Source organism: Mesocricetus auratus, unplaced genomic scaffold, assembly GCF_017639785.1.
Source record: "Mesocricetus auratus isolate SY011 unplaced genomic scaffold, BCM_Maur_2.0 Super-Scaffold_4256, whole genome shotgun sequence".
Taxonomy (NCBI): domain Eukaryota; kingdom Metazoa; phylum Chordata; class Mammalia; order Rodentia; family Cricetidae; genus Mesocricetus; species Mesocricetus auratus.
Window position 1 is genome coordinate 115,409,030 of NW_024429182.1, and position 20,982 is coordinate 115,430,011.

The 20,982-nt window shown below is 47.4% G+C and overlaps 1 protein-coding gene across 1 annotated transcript in view; it reads left to right on the forward strand.

Moving 5' to 3' along the window:
* Positions 1 to 20,982, forward strand: part of Fsd2 (fibronectin type III and SPRY domain containing 2) — a 40,683-nt gene that overhangs the window by 6,045 nt on the left and 13,656 nt on the right. The window contains exons 3-9 of the mRNA XM_040729365.1: positions 161 to 256; positions 5,925 to 6,155; positions 7,221 to 7,243; positions 9,508 to 9,629; positions 11,661 to 11,816; positions 15,457 to 15,591; positions 17,567 to 17,717. Coding sequence (XP_040585299.1) covers positions 161 to 256; positions 5,925 to 6,155; positions 7,221 to 7,243; positions 9,508 to 9,629; positions 11,661 to 11,816; positions 15,457 to 15,591; positions 17,567 to 17,717 — 914 coding nt within the window. The remainder of the gene's footprint in view (positions 1 to 160; positions 257 to 5,924; positions 6,156 to 7,220; positions 7,244 to 9,507; positions 9,630 to 11,660; positions 11,817 to 15,456; positions 15,592 to 17,566; positions 17,718 to 20,982) is intronic.

Here is a 20,982-nt window from a genome sequence, read left to right on the forward strand (position 1 = left end):
AGCACAGGGAATCCGATGCCCTCTTACAGCTTCTGTGGTCACCAGACACACACATGGTGTACAGACATATGTGCAGACAAACTTCCATACATACATATTTTTTAATTTAACAAAATTAAAACAAACATAGCATTAATGCCTCGTTTGTTCTATTGCACAGGATGAAATCCACAAAAACATGTGCAAATTGGAACAGCAGATCATTGAGATGGAAAATTTCGCTAGTCACCTGGAGGAGGTGTTCATTACGGTGGAGGTAAGAACATACTTGGTGATTTCATCACACATGCAGCCTCCATCCATGGCCACACCAAGCAGTTGGTCCTAGTGAGCTATGGAAGCTATTTTCTTTTTCTTTCTTCTTTTTGTTTTGTTTTTCAAGACAGGGTTTCTCTGTGCTACAGCTCTGACTGTCCTGGAATTCACTCTGAAGACCAGGCTGGCCTCACACTTACAGAGATCCGCCTGGAAGTGTATGTGCCTCAGAAGCTATCTGTTAGAATGTGAGGTGTCACCTACCCCCTCCCTTCAGCTCTCCATAGACCTTCCATCAATCCTAGGCGGCCCAGACATGATGGTCACTTGTTTGCATCCCCTACGACATCCATTATGTCCTCTAGGTGGGAGAGGCTAGTGTGTGCGTATCTCCAAGCCTGTGTTGCACATGTTTATTGCATGGATAAATAAAGCAGAAATTTTCCAACCAAAGTGACAATTACATGGGGTTTAGATTTTTTTTTTAAATTCCGACAATGATAACTCTATGGTAGCACTATAGTGAACAGTTTTCTTCTGCCCTTGAAGCTGGTGTGGGGTGGGGAACATATGTATGTGTTTGTGTGTACCTGTGTATACATGTGTACATATACATGTATGTTCATGTATGTGAGGGGCAGAGGTCAAGCTTGGGTGTCTTCCTCAGCCACACTGTACTTTTTTTTGTTTGTTTGTTTTTGTTTTTCGAGACAGGGTTTCTCTGTGGCTTTGGAGGCTGTCCTGGAACTCACTTTGTAGACCAGGCTGGCCTCGAACTCACAGAGATCCGACTGCCTCTGCCTCCTGAGTGCTGGGATTAAAGGCATGCACCACCAACGCCCGGCTTGTACTTTATTTTTTGAGACTGGGTCTAACATTGAAATTGGAGCTCTCTAATTTGGCTCACCTGGCTGGCCAGCAAGACCTGGAGATCCCCCTGTCTCCGCTCACCTCAGTGATGGGATTACATGAGATCACTACTGCACCTGGCCTTTTTTATAGGTGCTGGCGATCCAAACCCAGGCCTTCCAGCTTGCGTGGTAAGCTCTTTGCCAATTGAGCAATTTCCCTAAGCCCTGTCCTTGGTGGGCTTTTTGTTTGTTTGGTTGTGTTTAGGTGGAAGCCCTACCTGCCTCTATATTTATACAAAGAGGTTAGAATGTTTGGAAGCCTGTTTCAAAACCCACCTTCAGGATGCCAACGGCAGGCCCTCCTCTGGAGTCACCTCAGTCCAGACTCCACCCCTAAAAAGCCTGCCTTTGGTGGCTCCATTCCTGGAGGGCATTAAAAGCCCCACTTCTGGAATTCATCTCGTGGTTCCTGGTTTTCTCTTTCCCTGGGGCCACACAGGAATGCTTTGCTCAGATTAAACCCGTATTTATTAATTTAGACTGATTGGCTCATTGTAACAGTGGTAGCGGGTTTCCAGTGACCTTTCCCCTAACCGGGACTTTTTAAGATAACAGGTTGTTTTTGTCCTTTTCTTTCTGTTGGTCTCACCCTGAGATTTCCTGTTGTCCTGTTGTATAACCAGATGTAGCAGGCTTCATGTTGTTGCCTTGCTCTCTGGAGTTTTTAATTTTTGGTTTTTGGGGTACTGTCATGTCACTGTATTAAATCAGGTGTGAACTGTCAAAGCTTCCTCCCCATTGAAAATGTTTATTGTGCGTATTCATTGCACATACCATGTTACATCAGGACATTTTCACACATGTCTGTAATGCATGTTGAAAGTATTCCCCCAGCTTCACTCCCCTCTTTTAGCTTTCCTGTTCCTCTCCCCTTAATATTCTCTGCTCCCGAGACACTTTAGTGGCAAAATTACATACATGATTCTATGAATCTATGTAAGATTTAGGAACCACAAACGAGAGAGAATGTTTATTGGTCTTCTGAGACTAGCTTAATTCACTAAACTGGTTGTCTCCACTGGCATTCATTTCCCTGCAAACAATTCCATTGTGTGTATATACACATTCTTTACCCCTCCCTCTATTGATGGGCATCTAGCTTAGTTCCACAACTTAGCTTTTCTGAATAGCCTCAATAGCGTAGATGCGCAAGTGTCTGTAGCAGGCTGACTTGGACCAAAGTAATTTTTTTAAAAAGCAGCTTGAAGCCGGGCGTTGGTGGCACACGCCTTTAATCCCAGCACTCAGGAGGCAGAGGCAGGCGGATCTCTGTGAGTTCGAGGCCAGCCTGGTCTACAAAGCGAGTTCCAGGACAGCCTCCAAAGCTATAGAGAAACTCTGTCTCGAAAAACCAAAAAAAAAAAAAAAAAAAAAAAGCAGCTTGAGAGAGAAAGACACCATGCATCATAATTCAAGTGGAGGGATTTTTATTAAGGGAAAGGGATCATAAAATCATAAAAAGGGGAAAGGGGAGGGGGAAACTGGTCTCTGGGAACAGGAGCACTGGGAGAGAGGAGAGAGAGGAGAGAGAGAGAGAGAGAGAGAGAGAGAGAGAGAGAGAGAGAGAGAGAGAGAGAGAGAGAGAGAGAGAGAGAGAGAGAAGGATGGGAGGTGGGCAGGGCCCTTTTAAAAGGGAGCATAGTGAATGCGCACAGGTGGTGCTCTTAGTGGCTGCAGCTGAGGGCGTATCCTGTCAGAACCCCAAGGATAGGCCAGTACAGGTGCCTGAATACTAACAAGACATATTTTCAGTTTTCGAGGAACCTCCATCCTGATTTCATGGTGTCTGGACTAGTTTACAGCACCAACAGTGGTGTATGTGGATTCCCTTTTGTTCACATACTCACTGGCATTTATTTATCAAACAGATTTTACTCAAAGCAAAATGATAGAACAGATTAGAAATATACTGTTAAGACTGACAGCAGGGCCTGGCGTTGGTGGAACACACCTTTAATCCCAACACTCGGGAGGCAGAGGCAGGTGGACCTCTGAGTTCGAGGCCAGCCTGGTCTACATAGTGAGCTCCTGTACAACCAAGGCTACGTAGAGAAACCTTATTCAAAAAAAAAAACAATATCAAGAACAACAAGGTTGACAACAGGACACATGAGTGAGAGTAGTCATGGATGCTGATTATTGTTTTGGGTTCCCTTTATGGGGTTCAAGAAGAGGAGTTTGGTCATTAGGGTTATAATGTGGGATATTGGCTATTTTGACTGACAGGCTTAGATTACATGAACCCTTACTCATTGCTCATATCCCTTCCCATGATGCATCTGATTTTAATTACTATGCATGGTCAACTAAGCATAAGCATAAAATGGTAAGTACATTCTCTCTGGAAGTTCACTCTGAGGACAAGGTTGATTTAATATAGTTGCACCCAAATCCAGCCTAGGCTAGATCAGAGCATTGCCCATAGTCCTGGATTATGTTCCAGAGTGTGTTTGAATGGAAATGGGGTGTTATCAGGGGTTGCAGAGAATAATAACTATTTCCATTGTTTAAAGTATGTATAGAGCGGGACATTGGTGGTGCAAGCCTTTAATCCCAGCACTTGGGAGGCAGAGGCAGGCGGATCTCTGTGAGGTTGAGGCCAGCCTGGTCTACAGAGCAAGTTCCAGAACAGCCTCCGAAACAATACAGAGAAACCTGTCTCAAAAAAACAAAACAAAATAATAATAATAAAATGTGTATACATGCAGCTCTGTGCAAATAAAGGTCCTGGATTGCTGGCAGGTTGCTAGGCACATTGTTCGGAGTCTTTCCCAAGACAAGTGGAGCCCAGGGTTGCTAAGCTATTCCTTACATCTGCATTGCCTAAAAGGACTTCTCATTCTTTAATGTGGGCTCTCTTCCTGCCTGACATGGGAAGGATGTAGGTTCCTCATCCATGGACCAAGATTACTGAGCTGGAAGCTGTTCATGGTTGTCCATTGGTCATACTGTCCCCTAGAGTCCCACAGAGCAAGAGCAAGTCCTCTGTCCTGGCCAGCTTTAGTTAAACACTGCTAGACACTCACCCTTCCATTGCCCTCAGCTTTAAAGGGAGAGAAAGCTGTCCCACTATTGCTGTGGATGGAGTGGGAAGGATGGAAGCCCTTCCACATTCCAGCACGAGGTTGTAGGAGAAGGGATAAGAGTGAGACAGCCGGAGCTAACTGGTTATGCTAGGACTGGAGAGATGACCCAGAGGTTAGGAGCACTGCTGCTCTTCTGGAGGACCCAGGTTTGATTCCCAGGCAGCTCACTATGGCTTGTAATTCTGGTTCTGGGCATCCAGTACGCTCTGTGACCTTTGTGGGCACTACACACACATGATGCGCATACACACATGCAGGCAAAACACCAGACTCCTTTAAGTTCCTTGTGCTCTATTCTGTCATCCTGCCATCCGCCATACTCTCAGATCCAAGTACCTTCATCCCCAGTGAGGATACTGGGGGACCTCCTGCTATCTTCACTAGAGACTCATCTATTGCTTTACCCTCTCACCATTGTGAGTGAGTCCCACGCACACAGTAGGTGCTTAGTAGCAACCCTCTGAGTGACTTCTAGAAGCCTCTTTGGAAATGCCCTTGTACTTGCGTGAAGGTGGCAACAGTCAAAAATCACCAAGCTATCGTGAGCTTCCAGTACGAGAAATGGATACCAGAAATCCTTCTGCTCCACTCAACGTTTTCCAGCCTCTGGGTTCCCAGTTTAAATACTGTAGCTATCAACCAGGTGTGGTGGTGCATGCCTGTAACTCCAGAACTTGGAAAGCTAAGGCAAAGGGATTGTTGTGAATTCCAGGCCAGCCTGGCCTGCATAGTAGGTGCCAAGCCATCTAGGGTCATCTAATGAGATATTATGAGAAAACCAATAAATAGGTAAATACTACACGTACCAGATTCAATGTCTACATTCTTCTTCCTGCATTTCCTCATTCATCCGGCAGAGCCATTTGCCACAACCCTTTCTTCTCTGCTCTCGTATCTCTCCTCACTGGCATGAACCAAGTTGATAAACTGCTGGTGTTTATGCAATCCATGTATCACTTAGTGAGGACAGATATCATGAGATGTGACAGCACAGGAGGGAATGGCAGGTGGACATCACTCAGGGAAAACGTTTCTGCCTTGAAGTCAAAGCTTCCAGCAACAAGCTGATTAACCATTGATGAGCTCCCAGGCTGGTTGCTATGGTAATGGGAGGTAGCTGAAACAGGGAGAGGATTGCAACATGCTGCCAGGAACCACAGCAGCACTTTCTGGTGAGATGGCTCAGGGCAGGGGTCCACACATCCAGGGCTGGGGAGTACACATCTCAGTTGGTGAAGTTTGAGGACCCAAGTTTGTCCCCAAGAACCTACATAGAAAATCTGGGTGTGGTGACACATGTTTGTAATCCCAGTGCTGGGAGGCAGAGAGAAGAGGATCTCTGGGGCTTGTTGGTCAGCCACACTTACGTAACTGGCACATTCTCTGCCAGTGAGAGACTCTGTGGATGATACCCGAGGTTGTCCTCTGGCTTCCACATGCACAAATATGTATGTACACATACATGTTTATATGCATTAATTAATTAAATATCATTCCTGAGGATGTACGAAGGACTCTCTGTTTTCACTCCCCCAGCATCCACTCCCTGCTAGGAGATGGGAGAAAGTGAAGGGAAGAAAACAACTCCGGGTAGGCAGAGTTTCATTCCCCAGTGACTCTAGCCAACATATCACACGCACTAAAATGATGGTTGAGGTCAACTGTCTTACAGGAGAATTTTGGAAGACAAGAACAAAACTTTGAGTCACATTACAATGAGATCTTGGAAACCCTCGCTCAAAAGTATGAAGAAAAAATTCAAGCCCTAGGAGAGAAAAAGAAGGAGAAGCTGGAATCCTTATATGGACAACTGGTCACCTGTGGAGAAAATCTTGATGCCTGTAGAGAGCTGATGGAAACCATAGAGGAGATGTGTCACGAAGAGAAGGTTGAGTTCTTAAAGGTCTGTGGAGAAACAGAAAGGCAAGGAACAAAACCATGAGATGAAATCCCAGGTCCAGCCTAGAGTAGGCTAGCCTGCCCTCTGTCCTCCCAGAGATCTGAGTTAACAGTGACGTCTGTCTGACGTTCATGGTAGGAGGATGTCCCTCCATTTCCCCATAGCACTTCATTAGTGGTCAAGCAGGCAGGGACACCTGGCCCTTCCCTTCCACTGCTTCCCAGGTAACTGCAAGCTTTGTTCCTCTGTCCCTTGATCACGGAGGTGAGCAAAGACAGTGTCCTGAGAGTTTCTTGGCCGCCTCTGATGGCTTCTCTTGGATCTCTGGGAGAAAGTTAGTCCAGGTTAATAAGGTACCTTAAGTTGCCCTGTGCCAAGGTGGCAGTTGTAAATCTTGCTTTGTAATTCCATGCATATGCCAAAAATATCCATTTCTTAATTATATTAAAATCATATTAAATCTGGCCCAAACCCCATATAGCAGTTACAGAAATTTCTACTTCATTTAAAGATCTTGCAAGGGCCCATAAGACCATGGTGCAGATGTGGGTCCACAAAGAGGTCCCCAGGATCTTCTCAGATGCTGAGTATGATCCCCTCATTGTCCAAGCTCTTAGCTACTCCTCACAGCCCAGTCCTGCCTCCTTCTCTCCATGATCACGGATAAAGGTGGAGAGCAACCTGGCAAGTGCCTCGAGAGGAACCGAGGCTCAGCCTCTTGAGCCAGTGGTCCCATGGTGCCACTGTCTCAAATACAGAAAGTAGAAAACAACACGTTACTTATGATGGCGAAAACTTGTAGACAGCCAGTGTCCTACAACAGAGGAGCCATTAATAAGTAAACGATGGTGCTTCTAGGATGAATCCTTTGCAGTCCTCGTAGTCAGTGGTCTGAAGGGCCCTGTGTGACCCGGGAGGTGCAGGTGTGTAGAAGGAAAGGTACAGACATGGTGGCTTTGTTAGGGTGACTCCCCCTTGTTTGTAATTTCCAACTTTAAAAAATTACATTCCATATTGTTGAGAAAAACTTTTTCCTAAATTGGCTTAATATTTTCTCTTCCTTTTCAGGATGCAGTGGCTATGACTGACAGGTAAAAGTTTTGTACTGACCTAGTTTCTGTGTCCTACTTTCACTTGTAGACTCGGTTCCGCGGGGTCACCTGCTTCCCTTTCAGCTCCGGTGGCCCTGTAAATAGAATAGCACTGGCTTCGCAGTGGCGGTACGGGGTCAGTGGGGGCCTTTGGGGTTGAATCTTAGAATCTGTGGGCTGGACAGGAGCATGTGGTGAGGCCCACACAGCAAGCCTGTGCTCAGGCCCCCTCACACACACAAGAGCTTTGTTCCACCGGGAGAAACCGAGGACTGGCACATGTCCCTAGCCCTCCTCAGTCCTTGGTCATGTTGTGACAGAAGGTATGAGAATTTAAAAGTCAGACACAGCAGAGTTAAAGCCGCTTCGACAGTGACCTTAGACAGATCCAGGTCCAATGCCTCGCCTTCCCCATTTACAAGCAGGGGTGGTTCAGTGAGGACTTAGTAAGACAGTGTCTGTAGAGCAACATGGGATCTCAATAATCTAAGTGCCTAAGCAAGTATGTTTTGGCAAAAATGGACCTGGTTTTCAAATTCCACCTTTGCCACTTAGAAGCCCTGTGACTGCCAGGGAGCCGATGTAAGACCATGTGGGAGGGAGGCTCCAGAGTAGAACCCTGAGTCCATGTGGGTGATGGGGGAGCAGAGAAAATGTGGCTCTGCTCCCTGCTGATGGACAGACTCCCACTCTTTTTTTTAATTATTTATTTATTATGCATACAGTTGTTTTTTGGTTTTTTTTGTTTTTTGTTTTTTGTTTTTTGTTTTTCGAGACAGGGTTTCTCTGTGGCTTTGGAGGCTGTCTTGGAACTCGCTCTGTAGACCAGGCTGGCCTCGAACTCACAGAGATCTGCCTGCCTCTGCCTCCCGAGTGCTGGGATTAAAGGCGTGCGCCACCAACGCCTGGCTCAGTTTTTTTTTTTTAATTGTGCATACAGCCTTTTTGTCTGCAAGCTAGCAGAGGGTACCAGATTTCATTCAAGGTGGTTGTGAGCCACCATGTGGTTGCTGGGAATTGAACTCGGGACCTCTGGAAGAACAGTCAGTGCTCTTAACCGCTGAGCTATCTCTCCAGCCCCAGACTCCCACTCTTAGTCCCAGCCCTCCCTCTTTCCCTGGGAGGGATTAGACCAATGTTTCCCAACCTGTGGGTCAAAAACCCTTTGGGGGTGGAGGGTGGGGCAGTGGTCAAAGGACCCTTTCACAGGAGTTACTAAGACCATGGAAAACATAGACATTTATTTACATTACAATTCATAACAGTAGCATAAATAGTGTTATGAAGTAGCAACAAAAAGAATGTTGTGGTTGGGGTCACCACAACATGAGGAACTGTGTTAAAGGGTCGAAGCATTAGGAAGGTTGAGATCTACTGGTTTAGACACTGAAGGTTTGGATAGGAAGTGTTCCCTAACAGACTCATGGGTTGAAGGCTTCGTTCTTAAAGCAACTATGTTCAGAAATGGGGTTCTGGGAGAATGATTGGCCCGGTAGAGCTGGGATCTCATGAATGAGGATCCTTTGATGGGTTGGTAATTCTTTGGTTCAGTGGGGAGATGGTGGAGATGAGGAGCTGGGGCCTAGCTATAGGAAGTGAGTCACTGGAGGTTTGAAGGGTGTGTCTTATCCCTGGCTCAGTCTTCTCCCCTCTCTCTGCTTCCTGGCTGCCCATGGTAAGCAGCTGCCCTCCATTTCCCCACCCACCCATGTTTCCACCTAAGAGCTGAGCCAGCTGACCATGGACTTAAAACACGGGCGTAGTAAACATCCCCTCCCTTTCAGTTGCTTATTTCAGTGACTCATCAAAACCACAAAATTCGGATGAGGTAACCTCCAGGCCCTTCGTCAAATCAGATAGTGGAATCTAGAAGCAAGTGAAGAAATGTAAATTTGACAGAGGCCCTCCATTTCCTCCTAGTGACCTAGCACTATAGATGTACCCTAAGAAGAAAGCCCCTCCATCTTTGTGTGAATTTGTGTGGTTATTTTTAAACATGCTTGAGTGTTTCACCTGCATGAATGTCTGTGGACCCTGTGTGTGTGTGTGTGTGTGTGTGTGTGTGTGTGTGTGTGTGTGTGTGTGTAGCTGGTGTCCTCAGAGGCCAGAAGAGGGTGTCAGATCCCCTGGAACTGGGGTTACAGAGAGTTGTGAGCTGCCATGTGGGTGCTAGCAATTGAGCCTAGGTCCTCTGGAAGAGCAGCCAGTGCTCTTGACTGCTTGTCTGACTTCCCAGCCCTGGCCTTGTCTTTTTATACCTACAGACTGGGGAAATTCCTGAAAACCAAAACAGACGTGGAGCTCTCTGCACAGCCTGAGTTTGAAGACCAGACCTTGGATTTCTCTGATGTGGAGCAGCTGATGGATTCCATCAACACTGTTGCAGGTGTGGATCTGACCCGTGCATCTCCACAGGAGCTTAACTTCAGAGGGAGACAGTAACATAGACACAGAGACAGACAGACAGACAGACAGACAGACAGACAGACAGACAGACAGACAGACACAGAGAGAAAGAGAGACCACCAATGGACCTAAATGGACAGTATAATAAGTGTAACTAACTTTTCACAGAAAGATAAATCCAGCACAATTCGCCTTCCATGAGGTGCCTGAAGAAAGCAAACTCACAGAATCAGCAAACAGAATGGTGGCAGCCCAGGACTGGGGAGGGAGAGATGGGAACTACTGGATGGGTAGAAGGACTTAGTTCTGCAAAGTGAGTAAGACCCAGATGTGCTGGGTAGCCCATTACCTGGAGTTAACAATGTGGTATCTGTCACTTCTGCTTATGGTAAGAGAGTAGATCTGATGCTAAGGGGTCTTAACAAGCATGCCTCTCCCTCCCTGTGTCTATGTGGGGGTGGTGTGTGTGTGTGTGTGTGTGTGTGTGTGTGTGTGTGTGTGTGTGTGTGTGTGTGTGTGTGTGTGTGTGGTGTGGTGTGTGTGTGTGTGTGTGTGTGTGTGGTGTGGTGTGTGGTGTGTGTGTGGTGTGTGTGTGGTGTGTGTGTGTGTGTGGTGTGTGTGGTGTGTGTGTGTGTGTGTGGTGTGTGTGGTGTGTGTGGTGTGTGGTGTGTGTGTGTGTGTGTGTGTGTGTGTGTGTGTGTGTGTGTGGTGCATGTGGAGGCTAGAGACTGAGACTGACGTCAGGCATCTTCCTCTATTGCTCTGCACTTCAGTTTTGAAACAGGGTCTCCCCCGGATTGTCTAGGCTGTCAGGCCAGTGTGCTGCAGGAATCCTATCTCCAAGATGTACAGAGCTGCACCTGGCTACTTATGTGGACACTGGGGCTCTAAGCCCAGGTCCTCAGGCTTATTTGGCAAGTACTTTCCCGACTGGGCCACCTCCCCTCCCCAGCTCAGGTTTTTTCCCTTCTAAAGCTCAGCAGTACTCCATTGAGTAAACATACCACAATTTCTTTCTCCATCAATCTGTTGGTCTCTTAACTTGACCCCTGTGAATGCAGCACCATTAAATGAGTGTGCAAAATGTCTAGGATCCCAATCTCAGTGCTTTTGGATATGTGCCTGAAAGTGGGGTTGCTGACCCGTTTGACAGTTCTCTTCTCCCCCTCCCTCCATTTGCTGTGCTGGGGATTGAACCCAGAACCTCATGTGTGCCACACAAGTGCTGCATCTCTGAGCTACTTTTCCTCCCCCAGAGTACCCTGACCTCTTGAGTGTGACATTACACTAGCAGTTCCTTATTAAAATGTTGGTGGCTTGCCATGCTGTTTTCCACAGTGGCTGTACAAAGGTACATTTCCCTGGCAGTACACATGGCTTCCAGATCCCTAGATCCTTGCCAACGATTGTTATCCTTTGCTTCCTGAGCGTGGCTGTTCTGGCAGGAGTGAAGGGATAGCTCATTATGTTTGGGGGGCTGTGTTTGTTGTTTTAGTTTTGTCGAGACAGGGTATCACTCTATACCCGGGTTAGCTGTAGAACTCAGCGTAGCCCAGGCTGGCCTCTCACTTGTGACCCTCAGCCTAGCAGGTGCTGGGATTGCACGTATGCGTCACCACACATGGCCCTCAGGTTGTGATTTTGATCTTCATTTTCCTCGTGGTTACTAATGCTGAGCACCTGTTCCTACTCCTGGTGGTGGCAGTTGGTATGGCTCCTTTAGACAAACACCTGTTTGAGCCCTTTGTTCATTTTTAAATGATGTTATTTAAGAGGCTGTCTGTTTGGCTTGCCATTGAGTTCTGGAGATTCTTCCGTGTTCTGAGTATCAGGTATAAGTATCTCTTGTCTGTCTTCCATGGGCACCAGGCAAGCACACGGTGCACAGACACGCATGCAGACAAAACACCCAGGCACACAAAGCCACACAATAAAATAAGAAAGCGGCTGCCCCATCCCACACCCGTACATATGGCTCCTCAACGTTGTTTTCTCTCTTTTTGTTTTTCAGCTCCCTCTGCTCCAGTGATAAACCCACAGGCCCCCAACTCGGCCACAGGATCCTCCGTCCGTGTGTGCTGGAGCTTGTACTCTGATGACACTGTGGAGAGCTATCAGCTGTCCTACAGGCCGGTGCGAGACAGCTCACCTGGCAAGGAGCAAGCAGGTAAGCCTGAAAGAGCTGATGCTGACCAGAAAGCTTCAGGGTATGGCCCTTGCTCTGGGCAGCTCTAGATCTATCTTCACACCCCCCCACCCCCCCCACCCCGGGAAACGGCTTGTGTGGTACTGGGACTGGGGTTACCCTTGCACCAACAATCTACCAGCCCTTCTCCTGTGAGCAGTGTGTTTCTATTAACCATCGGCTAGTTACTTTTCTTGTTGCTGTAACAAATACCTGACACAACACGAGAAACAACTTTAACAGAGGAGGGGTTATTTTTGGCTCCCAGTTTGAGGGTACAAGGTCCACCGTTGCAGGGAGGGCGTGGTAGCAGGTGCATGAGACAGCTGGTAACATTGTATCCACCGTCAAGAAACAGAGAGCCATGAGATGAATGCTGGTGTTCTACTCGCTTTCTCCTTCATATTCAGTCTGGGACCTCCGCGCCACAGAGTGGTGGCACCCGCATTAAAGGGGGCCATCCCTCCTCAGCTGAGCATCTTTGAAAATGCCTTCAAAGACACCCAGAGGCCTGGTGTTTCAAATCATCCTTAGTGATTCAAAATCTCATCAAGTTGGAAATTAAGATTAGTCATCACAGTCAGCTTGTTGTTACCATAACAATTATCAGAGATAAACCAACTTTTAAGTAGGAAACTTTAGTAGCTCATGGTTTCCATCTTCAGTGACACAGTGCATCACTACAGAGTGTGGCAGTGATAGCAGCATCCATGGGGCCAAGAGAAACAGGGAGGGCTGGGAGTGCCAAAATCCCTTTCAAGGCCATGTTTCCCATACCTAACCTCCTTCCACGAGGCCCCACCTCTTAAAGTTTTCACCACCTCCTGGGGTATTGGGGGAGGGGCAGCCTTCAACACATAGCTGTTGGGGGGCACTTTTTAAATCATAAGAGGAAGGGGAGATCAGACTGCAGAAAAACTAACCCCGTAAGGCCCATAGACCAGAAGTAATGAGGATCTGGTCCTGCTGGTAGGTCTGTCCAGCATGAGTCGGGTCAGAGTGAGATTGCCAGGCTTGGCAATCTCCATTTAATAGAGAAGGATGGCGGAGGCTCAGAGAGAAACAAGCTGTCTGTGGGTCACAGTGAGTTGTGGCAGAACCAGTAGGAGAACCAGGTCAGCAGGCACAGTGTTCCAGGTGGAAGCCAGGAAGGAGATTTTCAAAAACTGCTTTTTATTATTTGAAAGTTTCATACATTTATTCAATGCATTTGGTCATATCGGTCCACCACACCCCAAAACAGCCTCCACCCCATCTCTCTCCCATCTTCTTGTCCTCTTTTATTTTTGGTTTCTGTTACTGATAACTGCAAAGTCAATTAGTGCTGCCCACAGGCACATGGGTACACGGCCACCCACTGGAGCATGAGCAACCTACCAGAGGCCACACCCACAAAGAAGAGTGACTCCCCCTTACTCAGATGCCATCAACCGCCAGATGGTCTCCAGGGCCCTCCCCCAGCCAAGTGGCAAGCCTGGCTGGCTTGATGCTGTGGGGGTGACCACAGCTGCTGTCAGTTGACGTGAGCAGTAGCAACATCTTGTCTAGAAGTCAGCATTTCACAGCTTTCCTCCCCATGTGCCCCCGTAATTCTTTCTGAGCCCTCTTCTTTGAACTTCCCTGAGCCTTGGATGCTGGGACATTGATACAGACCGCCCCCCCATCCACAGCTAACCACTCAGAGTCATGTATAGTCAGCACTTTGACCAGTCACGAGTCTCTGCATTAATCACTACCCACTGCAAAAAGAAACTCCGCTGACCAAAGTTGAGAGCAACACAAATCTATGGGTGCAAACATAAATGTTCAGAGTGCAGTTTGACAACATGACCGTTTATCAGAACAACAGAAGGTTCCTCAGTAGGGCCTGTGATCTCCCTGGTCATGAATTCTAACCAGGTTTACAGTGCCAGGCATGAAATCATTCCTGTGGAGAAGACCTCCTAACCAGTTAGAGAGTGGTTGGCCACCCTCGTAACTGTGAGACTCTATTGTACCGTGAGTATATTTGCCAGCAGCAGGTCCATGCCGTAGCATGACCGTGCTGGGAAAGATCAATGATTTTTTTTCTACAATAGGCTACAAAGTACCTACTGGCACTGTGAGGGCTGGCCTGCAGGAAGTTTCCATTCTAGTACCAACTTGATCTTTCTATGCTCTGTGAGCAGGTCACGTGTTAGGCAACCAGCAGCAGTGGCAGTTGCCTGTACTGTTTAACGGGGTCTGAGAGACATCTCTGACAAACGACTCATAAGGAAAGTAGCTCTGGTGAACATGAACCCTGGCTCAGGGATTTGGATACTTGGTCTCCAGTTGGTGGTTGTTATCTGGGGGGCGGGGGCTTAGGATGTAGCCTTGCTAGAGGAAGTATGTCACACACAGGGGCAGGTTTCGAGAGACTGCAGCCTCACCCTACCTCCAATCCCCCCTCTACGTTGAACACTCTGCTCCCTGCTCCAGCCCCCTGTTTCTGTGCCTCCCCACCTCTGAAGCCATAAGCCCCAGTAAACTTTCCTCCATCAGTCACACTGGTCACATTGTTTTATTGCAGCAACAAAAAAATGGCCAATGCAGTAGCCTATTCCTAAAATTGATTTTCATCAACAACCTCTGAGAGCAGATCTATCCATGAATGCGAATTGTTTTATAATTATTATTAGTTTACAGATTTCTTTAACACTTCTTCATAACTTTTAATTGGCTTGATTTCTCAGAGAAGGTCTAAGTAACCTAGAGTGGCCTTGAACTCACAGCTATTCTCCTGCCTCAGCCTCCTTGACCCTAGGATTATAAATGTGCACCACTATGTATTAGTCTTGTGTCAGTTAGTTTTGGCTCTGTAACAATATTCCTGCCTCCTGTCTTAAAACAACACACATTTATTGTTTTATAATTTTATGGGTTGGTTAGACAATTCGGGTCTGGGACTCCTTGAGTTCGATCAGACGATCCAAGGTGGCCTTATTCATTATGATGATATTTATCTCCGTTGTCAACTTGAAGGATTTAAAATCACAATGGAAACACATCTCTGGGTGTGTCTGTGGAGGTGTTTCCGGAAAGGTTTAACAGGGCAGGCAAGATCCACCTGATGTCCCAGACTGATTCAAACAGGGAAAGGTCGAGCAGCAGGGCTCGGCTCTCTGCTTCCTGTCATGCGCATGGATACAATGTGAGCAAGTTGCCACCTTGCCTTCCCTGCCCTGGTGGAAATAAACCCTTCCTTCCTTAGGTTGCTTCTCAAGGTAAAAGTAACTCTTGTCTTCCAGTCTGGCCCTCGAGGACAGCTGGTACCGCTGAAGGGTAGGGGTGGGGGGATTTTCTCCCTGTGGTCTTAACTCTCCAGAGGGTGTCCTCAGACACATTCATATGTAGCAAAAGCATTCCCAGCAGTAAAGGGGGGGGGCAAGCCCCTCACTGTCCCAAGCCTTCTCTTGTGTCATGCTATCATCCTGTAAGCCCCACTTCAAAGTCAGGCTATTAGCCCCGGCCTCTTAGCACAGGTGGCAGAGACATGCCTGCAGGGGACGGAGGATCTGCAGCCTGGTCTTTTACAATGGGACACAATAAAGCCACATGGCCTTTTAACATTTGAATTCTGACTGTTTTCTTTCTCTTCCAGAGTTTACCATGACAGTCAAAGAAACATATTGCTCAGTGACAAATCTTGAGCCAAATACCCAATATGAATTTTGGGTGATAGCTCAGAACAGGACTGGCCCCAGCCCCTCCAGTGAGCACGCAGTATACATGACAGGTACTGAACTGTTCATTCTCATTCAAGGTGACACAGGAGTTGCAGGTTTCCAGATGTGCCTGGGTTTTCCATTTCATTTGAAAGGATAGAGCCTGTGTGTGGTTTCTTTCTTTTCTTTTTTCTTTTTTTCTGTATTTCATTTAATGCATTAGATCTACATGCCTGGTGTTGTAGGTGTTATGCCCAGTTCATTGAACCCCAAAAACCTACCACTAAGGAGGCGATTCACCAAATGTAAAAGGAAAGTTTCTTTTATTTCAAGCTGCAGCCTGGATTCCACTGGCTTGGGAGCCAATGGAATACATCTTACAGCCAAGTGGGATTTTTTTTGGGGGGGGGGTTTCCGAGACAGGGTTTCTCTGTAGCTTTGGAGGCTGTCCTGGAACTCACTTTGTAGACCAGGCTGGCCTCGAACTCACAGAGATCCGCCTGCCTCTGCCTCCCGAGTGCTGGGATTAAAGGCGTGCGCCACCAACACCCGGCCGGCCAAGTGGGATTTTTAAAGGGGAACACTGCTGGGCTAGGTGGAGCATGCCTTTAATCCCAGCATTCGGGAGGCAGAGGCAGGTGGATCTCTGTGAGTTCGAAGTCAGCCTGGTCTACAGACCGAGTTCCAGGACAGCCTCCAAAACAATACGGAGAAATTCTGTCTCGAAAAACAAAGACAAACAAAAATAAAATAAAATAAAGGGGAACATCACAAGGCTGGAAGCCCCGAGCTTACAAGTTTCCGTGGTTACATAAAGTAAAGTAATAACCATGTGTTTAAGTAAGACACAGTTGAGCGGAATTATGGCAGGGGATATAGGTTTGTTAATTATCTCCAGGGCCAGAGGTTTTTATTTACAACCAGGAGTTGATGGCTATCTGGTCTTTTTTGGAACAATGGAATGTTGACACAGCTGAGGGTGTGTTATATGGTCTAAGGCCTCCAGACACATAGACCTTTGTTTAACATTATGTGTTGGGCTGCCTTTTGGGAATTTAGAGAGGCTTGAAATTTTTCTTTTTCCTATGTGGAATTTGTTAGTCTAAGTTTTTAGACTTTATTAATTTTTTTCCATTTCATAGGGATCTTTTTTTCATGGTTGGCCTGCTATCCATAGTTATAACTGACACTCAGGACTTGTATTAAGTTACTTTTCTATTTTTGTATTGAAGCACCATGTCCCAGGCAACTTAAAGAAGGAAGAATTTATTTGTGGTGACCATTCTAGAGGGATAAGAGTCACAGCAGACCTTCAATCCCAGCACTTGGGAGGCAGAGGCAGGCAGAGCTCTGTGAATTCAAGGCCATCCTGGTCTACACAGCGAGTTCCAAGACAGGCTCCAAAGCTATAGAAAATCCCTGTCTCCAAAAACGAAACAAAACAAAAAAGTCATAGCAGAGACATGGCAACAGGTATAGAGGCCAGAGTCAGAAACTGAGGGCTTGTATTTTCCTTTGTTTTTTTTTTTTTTTTTTTTTTTTTTTGGTGTTTCGAGACAGGGTTTCTCTGTGCCTTTGGAGGCTGTCCTGGAACTAGCTCTTGTAGACCAGGCTGGTCTCAAACTCATGGAGATCTGCCTGCCTCTGCCTCCCGAGTGCTGGGATTAAAGGCGTGCGCCACCACCACCCGGGGAGGGCTTGTATCTTGAACTGCAAGTGCTAGCAGAGAGTGAACTTGAACTTGAAATGGTATGAGTCTTTACATCCTCAAATCCCACCTACAGTGACACGCTTCTTCCAACAAGACTGCACCACCTAAAACTTTCCAAACAGGGTTACCAGTTGGAGACCAAACATTCAAATGCCCTAGACTATGTGGGACATTTATTACTCAAGCCACCACTTGTTTAGTGACCATCCTCAAGCCCAGGAATGTCTGAAAGGGTTTCCAGGTACTTGCATTGCTATGGTATTTGTCCATGGCTCTAAACAAAATGGTCAGGACTGAGCCTAATGGTTGTCCTGTCTCCTTTCTCCTGCACTTAGCCCCATCTCCCCCCACTATAATAAGCGAGGCGATTAGAAGCTGTGAAGAGGCTGTGCTCATTTGCTGGGAGTCTGGGAACCTGAATCCTGTGGACTCTTACACAGTGGAGCTGATCCAGGCAGAAACACCGGAAGCCTCGGGAGTGACTGAGTGAGTCTGGAGGGCCTTCGCTGGTTTCTAAGCACATGCAGTGTGGGGACCAGGTCAGAATTTGTGACACATAGCAGTCTTAATTAGGATACTTAAGGCACCCAAGAAGTAGCTAGAATGTTATAAATAGTGAATGATGAATACAAGTTGGGGAAACCCTGAGTCAGCTTCTTTTTTTTTTTTTTAATACACTTAAGGGCTGGGAGGATAATTTTTCCTTTCAAAACAGGGTGCCTCTGAACAGCTCTGGTTGTCCTGGAACTCACTTTATAAACCAGGCTGGCCTTGAACTCACAGAGATCACCTGCCTCTACCTCCCAAGTTCTAGAATTAAAGATGATCCACTCTGCCGGCTCTGAGGGTACAGGGGAATTAAGGGCACAGTGGCTAAGAGTGCTTGCCGTGCAAGTGTGAGCATCTGAGTTGGGATCCCCAGAACCCATGTAAAAGCTGGGTGTGGCTGCACACCTGTAACCCCAGGGGGACCACTGGGCTCACTGGCTGCTTGTCTAGCTCCAGGACCAGTGAGAGACCCTGTCTCAAAGTAATAAAGCAGAAAGTAACAGAGAAGAACACTGGATGTCCTCCTCTACCCTATGTGTGTACACATGGGCACATACACCAACATACACCTATGTGTGCACATATTGTATTCACACACACACACACACACAGGGTCTAACTAAGATTTGTCTTTAGTGGCATATGCCTATAAACTAAGAACCTTTAAACTAAGGCAGAAGCATTGCCAAAGGATGGCCTGGGTCACAGAGTGAGACCTTGTCTCAAGAAACAATAGCCGGACAGTGGGGGCGCACGCCTTTAATCCCAGCTCTCAGGAGGCAGAGGCAGGCAGATCTCTGTGAGTTCAAGGCCAGCCTTGTCTCCAGAGTGAGTTCCGGGATAGCCCCCAAAGCTAAGGGGAAACTCTGTCTTGTAAAATTTAAAAAAAGAAAGAAAGAAAGAAAGAAAGAAACAGCAATGAAAACAAAGCAACCACTGGGCAGTGGTGGCACTGGTCTTTAATCCCAGCACTGGGGAGGCAGAAGCAGGTGAATCTTGGAGTTCTAGGCCAGACTGGTCTATAGAGTGAGTTCCAGGACAGTCAGGGATACACAGAAAAACCCTGTGTCAAAACAAAACAAAACAAAACAAAACAAAACAAAACAAAACAGCCGGGCGTTGGTGGCACACACCTTTAGTCCCAGCACTCGGGAGGCAGAGGCAGGTGGATCTCTGTGAATTTGAGGCCAGCCTGGTCTACAAAGTGAGTTCCAAGACAGCCTCCAAAGCTACAGAGAAACCCTGTCTCAAAAAACCAAAAAAAAAAAAAGAACCAGAAAGACACATTTCTTGCCCTATGGAGCTCCTAGTTCAGGGAGGAAAACAAGTATGAGCAAACCAAAGACTATGTGTAAAATACACAATTTGGAGAGAGAAGAGATACAATGGAGAGAATGACAGTAGAGGCAGGGCCTATTCTTCTGATAGATGTTTAAACTGAGTCCAGGATGGGCAGGAGTGAGACAGATGTTTTAGGGAGAGGAGAGGAGCTGTGTGGGCATGACCTTGGGGACAGGAGTGGGCTGGGTACCCTGCGGGGACTGGGGCTAATGTGACTCAAGTTGGGGCACAGGAAAGAAGGGCACAGGAATGACCAAGGAGACTTGGTGTACAGTGTACAAAGGATACAGAAGGCTGTCTGGAGAGTGAGAGACCTTCCCAAGTCCATGAGGACAGGACATGGTGGCCGCTAGTGTCTACAGGTCCCAAGAGTCTACGGCAAGGCACCACAGAGGCACCACCAAGTCCATGAGGACAGGACACGGTGGCCGCTAGTGTCTACAGGTCCCAAGAGTCTACGGCAAGGCACCACAGAGGCACCACCAAGTCCATGAGGACAGGACACGGTGGCCGCTAGGGTCTACACGTCCCAAGAGTCTATGGCAAGGCACCACAGAGGAAGTGTGGCTGCTTCTGGCTTATAGCCAGGCCGTTTGTTCTGCAGTCAGGCCATTCTAAAGCATTCAGATCAAGGGACCATGCAGCTGGACAGCCCAGCCGCTGCCACGGAGTCCAGGGGAGCTCTGCTGTGGAGTGCAGGGGTGCATGGAGCTGCTTGTCAAGAGAATGGAAAAGGCCTTTGAGGCCAACTGTTAGGGATACAAATTCTTTATTATTATTATTTATTTATTTATTTTACATCCCAACCTCAACCTCCCCTCCCTTCTCTCCTCCTGCTCCCTCCCTCTTCCCCTCCTCCCCTCCTCTATGATCACTCACAAAGGGAGGCAATTCTATTGCCGGTCTTGTGTGGGAGCCTGAGTAAGGAAGTGTGGACTTACTGTGGCCTATGGATGGGGCAGAGGGCAGGATGTTCTTCCCACAGGGGCCCTTCCGTAAGAACTGCATAAACTATGATGAGCAAACACACTTGAAAGCAAGGGTTTGAGGCATGTCCGCACTATCTCTGGGGGAAAGGCAAAGGCCTGGGAGGAATACTCTTGGCTCTTTTCACGAGACCAAAGATGATAAGACATAACATCAGGTGTATTCCCTGCTGTTCTTGTAGTCACTTAAGCTAACTGTAAACATCACCTCATGTTTTGCTTGCTTTAATAATAAAACGAGAAGGGCTTTGTTTGCACAATTCTACAGCTTAAAAGGTTTGGAGTCCCCTGGCTACCCCACACAGCTCTCTGGCATTTTCCTTCAATCTGTGGAGACAGTCGATGGCCAGGGCTGGTTGACAGCCGTCGAACCTAACATGCATCCTATTTATCTGTTCTTGCCAGGATCTATGTGCCTATAACCACCTCAAAGCTGGCCTTTGTTTTCTGCTTCTAAAGATCAGAAGTCAGGGGAGGGGTTCAGTGGTTCTGACACAACAGTGACTCAGGTTTCCTTCGCTAATTATCATAACCTGGGGTCTTGGGCCAACCCATAATGATGGAGCCCTCAGAGGACAGGTCTGGGGTGACCTGAGGTGGCGCTCACCCCCCAGAACACACTGAATCACATGTCCAATCACCGAAGGGAAGGTTATGGCTTCTCCACAGGCTGAGACTGGCTCTTCCTTCTCCATCCCTCATCCCATACCAACAACCCTTCTCTCTCCAGCGCCTACTTTACTTTCTCCTCGCCACAGGACCACTGCGCATGTGTCTTCTATGTGGAGAGACTATTCTATCCCTCTTTCAACCCTTCCAGTCACTCTTCAGAACTCCTCTTGAATGTCACCACTAGGCTCCCATGCTGTAGCAGA